Source organism: Falco punctatus (genome assembly GCF_963210335.1).
Source record: "Falco punctatus genome assembly, chromosome: 3".
NCBI classification, from domain to species: Eukaryota; Metazoa; Chordata; class Aves; order Falconiformes; family Falconidae; genus Falco; species Falco punctatus.
In genome coordinates, this window is record NC_137582.1 from 111644980 (window position 1) to 111657765 (window position 12786).

Here is a 12786-nt window from a genome sequence, read left to right on the forward strand (position 1 = left end):
AGCGCTGGTGGGTCTGTGCTCGTGTCTGTAGGTCCCGGCAGCACCCGTTTGTTGTAAATGCAAACACGGTCCCTTCGCTCCGAGCGTAACAGAGCGTTTCCGTATTCACTCCCGCCGTTCTGGGAAGGCAACAAGGCCGCGCGCCCGCCCCGCACCAGGACGCACTGCTAGCTGTGCATCCAGGGCTGTGAGAGACCAACGGTGATGGCTCTACGTGTTTTCTCTTCAGACCCTGCTTTATGAAACTTTCCAGTTGGTGCACTCCAGGCCGCAAGAGGCACAGCGAAGTCCTTGAGCACCGACTTCATCTAACGAAAAGCTACTTATAAAGTTTGTTTTGGTTTTTAAAGTTAGCAATTGCAAGAACAATTCAAATCGACTGGCTGTACTTACAAAACTGATAAAAGAGCATTCCACATGTTAACAGCAGCATTAGGTGAAAAAATTATCTATAAAAATACCAGCCACATGCTAAATGAGGTGACATCAAGGCAATAAATAGCTCCATCTGTATGAAAGAGTTTGTAGAACAACCCAGAAGACATCGCTGAACAAAAAAGCAACTACGGATAAAGTAGTACTGAAGAAAAAGCGGGTTGGATTTTTTTTGTTAAATTATAAAAAAAAAAAAAAATCAGTTTTACATATTTTTCTCAGATCACTTTATAAATCTGCTGCACATTAGAAATCAGACACACGTGTATTTTTTTCCAAGTAAAGCTGAAGGTTTACATTTTTAATAGCAATGTGACTATTTCTGAATGGCAGCAGTATATATTACATGCAGTGTGAGAGGGTTAAACAGGACAGCCTCAACTCTTTATAAACTTTTGCCCTCTGGATATGTACTCATTGGCTGCTGTACAAGACTCGAGCTGTATTACACGCCTTAACGATATGGTTCAACTGTCGGTCAGGCTTGGGGCCTGGCAGTAGGCCAGACCGCAATCAATGGGACACAAACCTCCCCCTTTCAGATCATCACGAAGGCTCATATTATCTCCTTTTTGTCGTGCTGGTTAAATTTATGGAGCAGAACCCTGAAGCTGCATTCCTTGGCCTGGGCCGGCCCACGCGGGCCTCCCTTTGTTTGGTACTGTAAGCGAGGCGTGCTTTGGAGGATTGCAGGGTTGTTAGTTCAGGCACTGACTGTTTGCTCATGACTGAAATGAAAAGAGTTCAGTGGAAGGGCAAAAGGACAGCACAAGTGTAAAACCCCATCCCAGCAGGCCCTGGGCTCCCATCTACAGGCTCCGGACCAGGACTGAACAGAAAACCTCGCTGTTAGTGACACGGGAAAATCTGTCTCGTGACAGGTAAACGGCTGAGCAGGGCTCCAGCACGTACCTTGCCGCAAGGTCCCCTGCTTTTCACTAAGCCTGTAATTGCTACAGAAATACAAACCTCCACTAACCTGGCTTCAAATACTGCTTAGGAGTGGGATTAGTTTTAAAGCAATGCTCTGTCTTTTAATTTGAAAATAAAACGTGTCAGTACAAATGACTACCTGACCAGCTGCACGGTTTAATACTGTTTTAAGTGTGCGGAGTAACCTTGGAGAACCTGACGCCATGATATTTCTGCTTGGGAGAAGAACACAGCAATTAATTCTAGCACAACACAAAACTACTGGAAATGCAGTGTGTAGAGAAGATTGTCATTTTGTATGTAACAGGCATTTCCTGCATCTTTACGTCTGGTCTAGAATGGAAAAAGCCCACCTTTGGGCATGCTCAGATACTCTACTCAAAGATTTACTACTGTGGGAATTAAAGACTCACTTCTTGATATAGGTCACAAAATTAAGGACGTAAAGGCGGCTTTAATGTGATCTCAAGGCAGAATCATCTGGAGTGAAAGTGAATGGAAAGACAGCTTGAAAGACGGTGCTCCAAATGCAGACAAGAGAAAGAAACACATACACAGAAAACCACAAGGACTGTTCCTGGTTATGCACGTAACGCAAGGTACCCGTGTACTCATTCCTCGGTACAGGAAGTACCCAGCACTACTGGGACCAGCACAGCCCATTCCCAGAAAGCTGCCCTAGACCTGCTGTACCAGACTTCACCCCTTTGGCACAACACGCAGATGTTTCAGGACATGAGGTCATACAGCCACTGCATTGGCGAGCAGTTCGTGCCACTTGTGCTTTAGAAGGAAATAAACAAATGCTATATTCCTATTGTGCTACGCCAGTTTCAACTTTCCTGCTATTTTTATGAACTGAAAATACTAGTAAGAGGGCCAAAAGATATTATAAAAACCCACAGAATGTGTATTAAATTTTTTTCAATTCTGGGGATCAAGTCCGACTGGTTTAATGCAGTCTGATGATTTGTCCTGGTACATTCCAACAGACACGTCTGTTTTGAATAAAGCTTTTGTTCATTTCTGGTACACATACGCTTTCAACTTATCCCACCTAATTCTAAGCAAGTAGATTTGTGAATGGAAATCATGAACACTTTACTGCCTGGTCTTCGATGGCTTTAGTTTGTTCTGCTGACACTAGCGCATGAATGTAACCTTTTTTGAAGTCTCTCCAGTTCCATTCTAGGAGATTCCATTGCAGACTGGTTAAATCTGCAGCGCTCTAATTGTTTCAGCCCGAGGAAACCGTTACATCGACTATGCCACAGCGGCAGCATCACCTAGCAGAGCGCCTTCTGAGTAAAGATGGATCTAGAAGACACACGAATGCCAAAGAGCAGGAAACACACACCACAGTGAAAGGTGTTCCTCTTACCTTCCGGGCTTGGTGTCCAAAAGCTTTTGCTAACACATAAGATACTTAGACAAAATATGCAGGCTCTAGAAATACAAGTATTTCCAAAGGATATGATTTTTTTTTCCCTGTGTAGATACATTCCTTTTAGTTAATAGCTCAATACCATGAAGCAGGCACACGGTATCAGAATTCCACTTTGTGGAGCAAATGCAGTCCTCTTAATTGTCACGTGAAGTGTAAGGAGCAGAATACATCTGTGGTAAATCCAACAATGGATTTACTGGCTCTTTTCAGAAGGAAGTTCGTAATTGTGTATATTTCTGATGGGCTACGCCAGGCTCACACACCAGTGCCTTGGATTTAACCAAACTGGGAATCACTGGCTGCCTACTGCATGTCTGTCTGTGCTGCGGCAGCGCTCCCCAGGCTTCAGCAGCGCTGCGCCCCCACGATGCCATTGTCAGCCCTCCCTCCTGCCGTAGCCGACCAGCCTAATCCAACATAGTGCCTCTTCCTCAAAACTTGCACCTTTTCCAAACCAGTTCCTGGACACAATAAGATCAAGCTTAATCTGGTCTCTGATCTGAACCCAGCCATAGCAGCAGTCCTTTGTTTAATGCAAAAGCAATGCAAGTTTCACTCAATGCAGTACCGTATAATGTGATGTATGATGAAAGTATAACCTGCCTCTAGTTGTAACTTGCCAGGGCACTAGTGAAAATCAGTAAATATTTTGGTTTTGGGAAGACTATCGCAGTAAGAACTCTGTATTCATTCATCTTTTTGAAATTATTTGTTGCTAATAATGAATGGGCATTAAAGAAAAACATAATTTCACATTTTATGGTTGGCTAGCTACTTAGCATTATTCACTTTGATGTTTTCCATTTTTGCTCCTTTGTCCTCCGCTCACAGTGTCCCTTCTGGTGCCTGTGTCCCGTTCTGTCCCTTAACGAACAGTCCGAATGCATCCAGGATATCTTTCTGCCCTTAAATGTCAAGTTAAACACTGATTTAGCAGAAAGTCTTTCTTACTTACAAAATAGATGCTGGTATGTAGAACAACAGGTCAGTGCCTCATGAAGTCTCCCTTTGCAGTGTTAGCAGACATGGTCCCAATGGTGACTCCAGAGGAGCTCTAATGGAGCAGCCTCAGCAGCTTCAACCCCTGCACTTGAAAAATCATCCTCTTACCAGTAGGTAAGGGGTTGGGGTCCAGGCTTTCCTGCCTCAGACCCTGCCACTCAAAGGCTAGCTCGTAAGCTCCAGAAGCTAATGAGCTGTAATATATGTAAAACGTAAGGCCTGCATGACTAAACGTTGCCTAATACAAGCCAGTAATATTTTTTTCTGAAACCTCCTATTACTTAAAAACATTTCTATACAGCAGATGTGAACAGAACCACATCTATACAATATTAATCAAGTCTTATGTTGCTGCCGTAGGCCCAAACACTCTGGGTTTTTTCTTCCATACTTTCGAATACTTAAATTGAGCCAGGTTCAAAAAAGGGGACAGAGACAACCAACTGTAAAAGACAACTTATTTCACAAATATGCCAAATATAAATGGTATCTAGTAATGCAGACATCTAGCAGTAGCCTCCTGGAGACATCCTTCAGATGTGAAGTAAGGTATCTGCAGCAACGCATAACAAGGTGTCAGTTTGGCTCTACAGCAGGCACCGATCCCTGTCCACCCAGCCCCCTAGAAGGGAAGGGAGAGGGGTACGTCAGCGCGGAGCCTGGGCTCCCAGGCCATGCAGCCTGCTGCCGGGTGCTGCACAGCCAGCAGTGCAGTGTCCTGGGATCTGTGACACTGCTACACGTGTGGCTCTAGACCTACAGACTCTGCTGTAAAATACGATTAAACAAACTGAATGAAGTTTCAAAGATTCACTTTTCTTTTCCTATCCTGTGGATTAAAAAAAAACCCAAACAGAAAAATACATGCATCAGTTATTTTCTTAAATGATGCACAGCGAACCCTGCTCTGTCATGGAGAACAGAGGCTGTGCTCCCAAGGAACTGTAATTCCGCTCTTGGTCATAGAGGGGGAAGGCAAAGGGAAACAACTGAGATGCCCAGGCTCAGTCTTGGAGGGTGTGGAAAACCAGCTGCCACACACACACAGAAGCTCTTGGGCTTAACTCTACTATCCTTTATTTGTAAAGTCATATCACTTTGAAAATTACATTTTTATTTCTTGAAATAGTAAGTTTTATTAACTGAAGCTTGACTTTCGAATTAGCCACTATATGAGCATGTGGAGATTCAGAAGTGCAGTGAAAGGCAGGACGGCAGTGCGCACCATCCCAACTCTCCTGATGGTAGGTGCTCTGGAAGAGTAACCACATGCCTCAGCTGCTTGAATTCCTTCCACAGAGCTTTACGGGGAAGTGGTAGAGTGAATATGCAAAGCTATCTTGCCAGGATTCTACTCCCAGTCAAATACAATCATCGCATAAGACTTCTCTGACAAAAAGCCCTACTGGTTTCTTGACATACAGCATATGAGACTTGTTTCTGTGTAGTCTAGGAAAGACTGCACTTCTTTCTACTCTGAGTCATTACTTTGGAAAATAATTCTGAGTAAAAGCAAGAAAAAAATAAATCATTCTTACAGAAAGCTGTAGAAAAGCAAACCATAGTCCCAACTACAAGCCAGAAGTGTCTCACGGCAGTAAGAAGCACTCTTTGAATAGGCAGAAGGAACAGAGAACCATTTATGTTCATTCTTAAGGGTAGCTTCATTTGTTTAGAAGTCATTTTAGGTCTTAGGTGATGGATTATTGTCTCTTTCTACTTAAACTAAAAGAAGCTGAGGCGCATTTTCAGAAGAAAAATTGAGACTCAGCAGAACTACAGCACGTTACCAGTGATAAACGAGAACCTGACAGGAGATTACGGACCAGGTGAGACTGGTAACAGAACGATTAAAGCAGGGAGAAGTGTCTACTGAGGTGCTTCAAAATGCACGGGCACAAACCCAGGCTTGCTTAACTTCAAGGATCTAGTAAAAGCAGCATGTAAAATTGTATTTGGAGAGAACAAACTGAGGCGTTTAAAACTCCAGTGAGGACAGCAAAGTACTAAAGAACCTGAAGAGGTCAGAAATATGGCAGGAAATGAAATGGGATTCAACCTACAAAACTGCAACCTGCTTCATCTGGGGAACAATAATCCAGAACACAAATATTAAATGACAAGGAGATCTTTGCAAAGCAGTAAAATAAAATAAAACATAAAAAACTCTTGGGGGGAAAATGGCAAGCAGAAAACTGGATATCGATTTGCAACATGATATGGCAGTAAAACCAGCCAACAATTTTGGATGACCTGCAGAGGACAGCTTGTCACAGAACAGGGACACGACGGTCCCTTTTCACGCAGTACTGATGGGACATACAGACTGGGGGGATTTCAAAGTAGCTCAACAGCATCAGTAGAAGAATCTGGACAGACTAATGACAGAAGAATATGAACCCATAAAATGAAGTTTGACAGTGACTGAAGATCTGACACTGAGGAAGAGCCAATGTCTACAGCCACGTAACAGGGCCACAGGAGTAAAGTGGACAAACTTGCTCAAAAGCAAGCAGATCATTATAAGGACATGTTATCCCACTGGGGGAAAAAAAAAAGTGGATATGAAGGAACTTGCACTGCCCAAGTCATTCACAGATTAGACCGATGATTCAGCTAAACTGTCCTTTATGCAGTGTTTCCAGATTTAGACAACACAATGAATACCAGCTGATGGATGTGTTTGCTCTCTGGCCTCTAGGAAAATCTTAGGAAGGGCTTGCCAGGAGAAGAATAACATCTCCTTCACCGGAGTCGTGGCCCATACATGACTGACATTACCCTTGAAGTCAGCACTAGATCAAGGCCAAGGTCAGGATGGAATCTGGGACACACACAGAGGCGTTAAGGTTCAAGCAATATTTTTCTGTAAAACCTGAGAACCTTGAGAATACACTCTTTGCAGTGTATCAGCCGAGTTGGTGTTCCATACAATTGGCTATGTATTTTCTACTTCTCAGTGTCACAGGTACTCATACTCTCAACTCTGCTGCTTTTGACCTTACAATCAAACTCCTAGCTAACAGAAAGATGGATGCACAAAGGCAAAAAATAATAATAATTAAAATCACCTGCTGTTGACATGGTCTCAAACAGCTGCACATTTTCAGCTGATGGCATTAAAGTGATGAACAAAAGAACAATTAGCACAGGCTGCTTCTTTCCAGGTGAACTACATTTAAAAGAATCAAACACTTACATAAGGCTTTTCTGTGACCATGAATGGCTCGCCAATTTGAAACCATTCTTTCCCAGTACACTCTAGTTCACCGACAGAATGCATTCGAGCTGGGCAAGTCACAAAGTCATCTCCTTACTTCCAAGTTTCACATCACGACTACTGGGAAAGAACACAAACCCTTGCAGCAACAGTTCAAGAACAATCTTAAACTTGCACTGACCTGGCTGAAGCCTGAGAGAAAGCCAGAATGGCAGTTTCCTGCACGACTTGTTAAGTGAGACACACATCTAAATATAAATGTTCTTTACTTGTGCTGCACTAGGACAAAACACGTTTCTAGGAGAGAGCTTTCCAAGCATATCCAGAGACATAACAGCTTTCCTGTCTTGACCTGGACTTTAAGACTTTTGGCAGTATACGACAAATATGGAAATAATCAGAACTCTTGTATGTGACACTAGAGTACTTGGAACACACAAACCCCACTCAAAAAAAGGTATCGAGTCACAGGCGTTAGCTGTTTATAAATGAGATGTATGCTGCATTGTCTACAACTACTTTACACTCTCCTCTGTATTAAAATTTAGAAGTATTAAGACAGCTTTGTTCATAAACCCCAAGCATAATAAACGATTACATAAGAAGTTGTAAGATGAACCTTGAAAGTTCAGCTTTTAAAAAAAAATATTTTCCTGTACTTTAAACAAATCACCTTTTATACGACCACCATCAGCTATAAAGCCATTGTCTGCACCCCAGCCGCATTCGGGTGGCTCCACGTCCCAGCACACGGTTCGTGCTAGCTGCACGAGTCCCAGCACAAATCAATACATTCTGAGGCCAAAAGAGACTTGTGTCCCTGTAGCATGGTCACAGTAACACAAGCTACACAGTGTTCCTCAGTGTTCTGCTCAATTCAGTAACTTTGCTGGAATTAGAACACGCCTTTTAGAAAAACCTAAAACCTCAAAATTCTTCATCTACATCAAAACTGATCCAATGGTTAAAGTCAAGCAGCTTAAATTCAGGGTTTTTCTAAAATTAAAGCACGTAATTACAGAATTGCAAGGGGCCTATAATTTATGTATCATGCTATTTAAATGCAACTGTAATTAACTGGCTGACTCAACTTTGCACCAGTACCGGAAACCTGCACAGACACCGTCAGGCTCAAGATAAGGTCGATAGCTCCTGCCATGCGTATTAACTCTCGTTTTCAGTTGTTCAGAACTACACTTGAGATGTGTTTCTGCCACAAACCGCCACTCGGCAGGGCTGGCCGGGTTGCGGACTCCGCCTGGAGGAGGCTGCATGGCCCAGCCTGCTTAGAATATCCAACTGGAGCCAGCGACTTGGGTCTGGAACACTGCTCTGCTCTGGTTCCAAACCACACATATTTGAACAGTTAACACATGCAGCAGGGGGATATTGGTACACAGCAGTCTCAAAAATGTACAAATCCTTTGTCTTTTTTTTGTAAAATATACCCCTGAAAGAACACTTTGGTCGCTTCATTATATAAGCACAGTAAAAAAAAACCCACCTTACCATACAACATGAGTGCAGGGTTGGTTATAGGAGGTGGTGTGGTTGGGGTTTCTCTCCTCCCTGCCCCCCCCCCCCCATTATCTACATATTCTCAAGTACATTTGTTTCTCTAAAATAAGTTTTGCTCTGTTCATCTGAAAAAAAGATTTTGTAGACTGGAGAAGTGTAGTAATTGAGAAAGTTTTTCTTTTGGTGTCCCATCCCCACCCCCCCCCACACCCCCGAAGGTTGCTGGGTCAGAAACTTTTCGCATTGTGTGTGTAGACACTAAGATAATTCACAGAGCTTGTCTACGACAACAGTATTTCAGAATCTAGTGGAAGCAAAAATGTGTTTCAGCTCATCTGTCTTAACCCTGTCTCTTAATTGCCAGTTAACAAGTTAAAGGGAAATGCATCAGGCAAGCAAACACAAGCTAGAGATAAGGCTGGGCAGAGGCGCTCCCACCCCTCCCAGTTGCTGTCTGGTTTGTCAGCTGTTGATAGCATCATTGCTACTGGGTATTCCCTGTATCTCCTAGAAGTGTGTCAAGACAGGAATTTTAAGTATGTGTGTATCTTGAAACAAATTAGAATAGAAACACAGCTCAACTACTAAGACAACTAACAGTACAGCCAGGTATGTTCTCCTCACCTCTAAATAAATAATTCAATCTGTACAGCCACAAGGTTAAGACATACAAGCAAAACAGTAGATGTGTTCCCTTGGGGATGCCCTTCACGTTCTCATGTAGTTTTGTGTACACAGATGTACTTACCGAACTGGATCCTTGGCCTCTTGGGTTTGCAAATCAAGCCAAGTACCAAACACACAAGACGTGGCATGTGAACACTTCTGTTCTCACAACAAAGTACACCTAGGTTCATTCTTCAGTCTCCTGCACCTCACTCACACTTCATCAAGCTTATTGTTCGTTACTGAAATGCTGACCCCAGACACTTCAGGACTCCAAGTGTGGCACAATAAAACACAGGAAATGGAAAAGCCAAATGGGAAGACAAAACAACCAGAAAACCCAACATTTTGCAAACATTTTTCTCTAAGCTTTCAACAATAAAGTTTACTTAAGATTTTCCTTCACTTCTTCAGAACGCAGTATCTCACGTACACACAACGGAACTTCCTGGCACGGTACTATCATAAAGTAAACCCTTGGCCACAGAGTAAGAAGGATCTTCTCTTGGAGCTGCCTTTCTAGAACTTGGCCCTTTCTCTCTTTCACGCTCATAGTTGGTGTGCATGAACATTCATTTACTTACGACATCGGTCGTTATTTTGTAGAGACCACATCGTGCCAGTAACGGAGGCAGGCAGGAGGGAGGCAGGAAGCCAAAGCCTCTGTGCTGCTGTGCTGACACTTAACATCCACATACGTATGGGGAACAGATAAGCACGCAGACATGGGGGCATATATCCACACTTGCTATGAGAACTATTGTACAAAATGAAAATTAGAAGATAATGGCACTATAGACTGATGCCAGAACTCTTCAAACCTTTGAAGAGCTGTTTTTCCACACAGCCAAATGGAACCTGCAGGTAGAGCAGGGAGAACAACTCTCCCATTTCAATTCTGTGGAAGGATTCCATGCTGGAAGTTTCATCTCATTACATACAGCCTCTAAAAAATTTGCTTTAATCTAATGCTGCAGCTCAAGAAATCCCATTTTATGGCGTGGCTTTTCTGTGCAAATATCAGTCTTTTTATAGTATCAACAAATGGCATCTATTAAAGAAAAAGCCAACTGAAAGCACTGGGCTGCAGCACTAATAACAACTCACAGTCAGTTTGATTAAGTTATCATTTCTTTGGGTAAGGAAAGATAATCAGATCAGAAACAGCAGCAGGTAATTAATACACATTTTTACAGCATTAAGGATCAGAAATGTGAACTGCTTACTGACCTGGGGCCACTGAGGGTCGCAGTGTCCCTCACCGCCTGTGCAGTTTCCGATGCAAAATCCAGAGCTCCCGCCACAGGTTTGGTCACTGTGCCGACCAGCCCTTTGCCAAGGCCCGATATGAAGCCGCTGACGCCTCCTTCAGTTTTCACACCTTCGACTGTTGAAGTTATGACACTTGTCAGCCCTCCAATGATACCTAGCAGAGACAAGAACGACAAAGTAGGCCAGCAGTATTGCCTCTAAAAATTACAGAGCCTTGCCGCAGCTGATGCTGCCTGCCTACACGATTTACTGTCAAGCTTGACAGAAATGTACTGTGCATTTAGTGCAATACAAAACCTGTTTCAAAACTGATTACATTAGCTAATCACTTTGTATGTGTAGTATACACACAACAATATCCCACAGAAAGAGATTTAATTCCTTATTAAATATGCATATTTTGAAATATTTCCATACTGTTTTATTTCCCAGCTGTATTTACACAAACAGTTCTCATCTGTTCCTGAGGTGAAGTGGTTACTTACAATGTGACAAAACTCTGTTCCCACAAGAGCTTCTAACAATTTGAGACATAAAATAGAAAAGTGCATTTCTCCACTGGAAAAAAAAAAGTCAATTACTTTAAACTGGCATCGTGTGATTTTAACTGTGATGCTGCTGACAGTCATCTCTGTGCACGTTTCCGTTGCTGGGAATCTGAATGCTCTGAAGAAATCAAGAGCCTACTGTGGCTTCCGAAAACTTGGAACAGTTCGTATTACCTGAGAATATTCTTCACAGATCTCACATCTCCACAATTAGTATATCACAATTTTTAGTGAACTGGCCTAAGCGCTCATTTAAAAACATTTATGGCTATTTGGCTCTTCATCTTTCAGCAGCCAGGTCCTCTTTTTAAGTTCTGTAATTGAAGTACAGACCAGGCAGCATCTCAGCTTCCAGACGTGAGAACGAGAAAGTACTTAAATCACTTCTCTTGAGTAACTAGAGCTTATGGCTAATTCCTACATTTCAACAAATGGGATTTAGCAGTTACTTGCTTTAAAAAAAAAAAAAAAAAAAAAAAAAAAAAAAGAAAAAAATGAAAAAAGCCTAAACAAACAAAAAAACAACCCCAACCCCCACAAAAGAAACAAACAAAAAAACCTGAATGGGAAGCATATAAAAACTCTACAGAATTAAGACAAAAACAGTCCCGCTAATTACTGGATAATGCAGTAGAACAAAGTGCTTTTTTAACTGACTTTTCAGCAAAGACTGACTTATTTCTGATTTTCTGCATTTCTACCAATATGATTTATTTCAGACTTTACAGCACAGTGGGGAGAGAGAAACCTCTCTCACGACCCATTTCAATACCTACGGCAGCTCTCTATGACAAAAGTCGAGCTAACGACTTTTGCTTAGCACAGACAAGACTGCCCTGTTGGTGAAAGGCTGACTGTCCTTACACGGGCTGCACCAGTTGCACTAGAAGAATGACATTTAAACAAATGCAGTCACGATGATGCAAAATATAAATATTTGATTTAAACTTGGCTTGTATTAATTTAACCTTCTTCAACAGATAAATCATAACTAAATGGATGTGAGATTCGGCCAAATTAAGATTAGTTCGCTGCCTTTTACACAAACTCACTTCTCTAGTTCTTAGTAGACTTAAAAACCCAAAACAGAACCACAAAATAACCCAACTGGTGGAATGTGCCTTTGAACTGAGGTACCGATTCTGAGGAAACTCGGGGTCCTGGAACTGAAAGCTATAGTCCAGCCATACTCTTTTGTTTGTTTGTTTAATTTTTTTTTTATTTTAACGTCTGGCCCTCAACAAACCTGTCCCTATGGCTATTTTATGCCTCTATAAAGAAATTGAAGTTTTGGATGAACTTTGTTCGAAATTTCATTTTAATTGGAAGAAAAGCTTTTACTTAGTTACAGGTGAAAGCCCTTATTCTTAAATGTAGTTTCTGTCAACTACGATCTGCCCGTGCCCCCACTCGACCTGCAAGCACTCAAAGTCAAACACAAAGCCTGGGACAGCTCCACTTCCCTGGCTTCCAGTATCACCCAGTACTGGTACAAACTGCGCTTTTCAGCCAGACCATTACTTTTAAGAGAGAAAGAAGTTAAAATTACAGCTAAGGGTTACCATGTGCAAGTCCATGGATTCCAGCTACGAGATGCTCGCCGCTCGTTGCAGCATGGTACCGAATGTATTCGCGTTCGGTCTGATGTCTGTTATCCATTGTCTTTCCCAAACCATCCGACAAGGTCCCGGCGAACTGCAAGAGTAGAACCAACCTCTTTGTCACTATCAGAACAACATCTCTTA

The 12786-nt window shown here is 42.3% G+C and overlaps 1 protein-coding gene across 4 annotated transcripts in view; it reads right to left on the reverse strand.

Moving 5' to 3' along the window:
- Positions 1–12786, reverse strand: part of VPS13D (vacuolar protein sorting 13 homolog D) — a 107457-nt gene that overhangs the window by 15788 nt on the left and 78883 nt on the right. For all 4 annotated transcript variants that reach the window (XR_013927122.1, XM_080380803.1, XM_080380804.1 and 1 more), the window contains 2 exons: positions 12604–12736; positions 10452–10647 (listed from right to left, as the gene is read on the reverse strand). Coding sequence is in view for 3 of the 4 variants with exons in the window: in XM_080380803.1 (XP_080236929.1) it covers positions 10452–10647; positions 12604–12736 (329 nt within the window). In the remaining variant the exon portion in view is untranslated. The remainder of the gene's footprint in view (positions 1–10451; positions 10648–12603; positions 12737–12786) is intronic.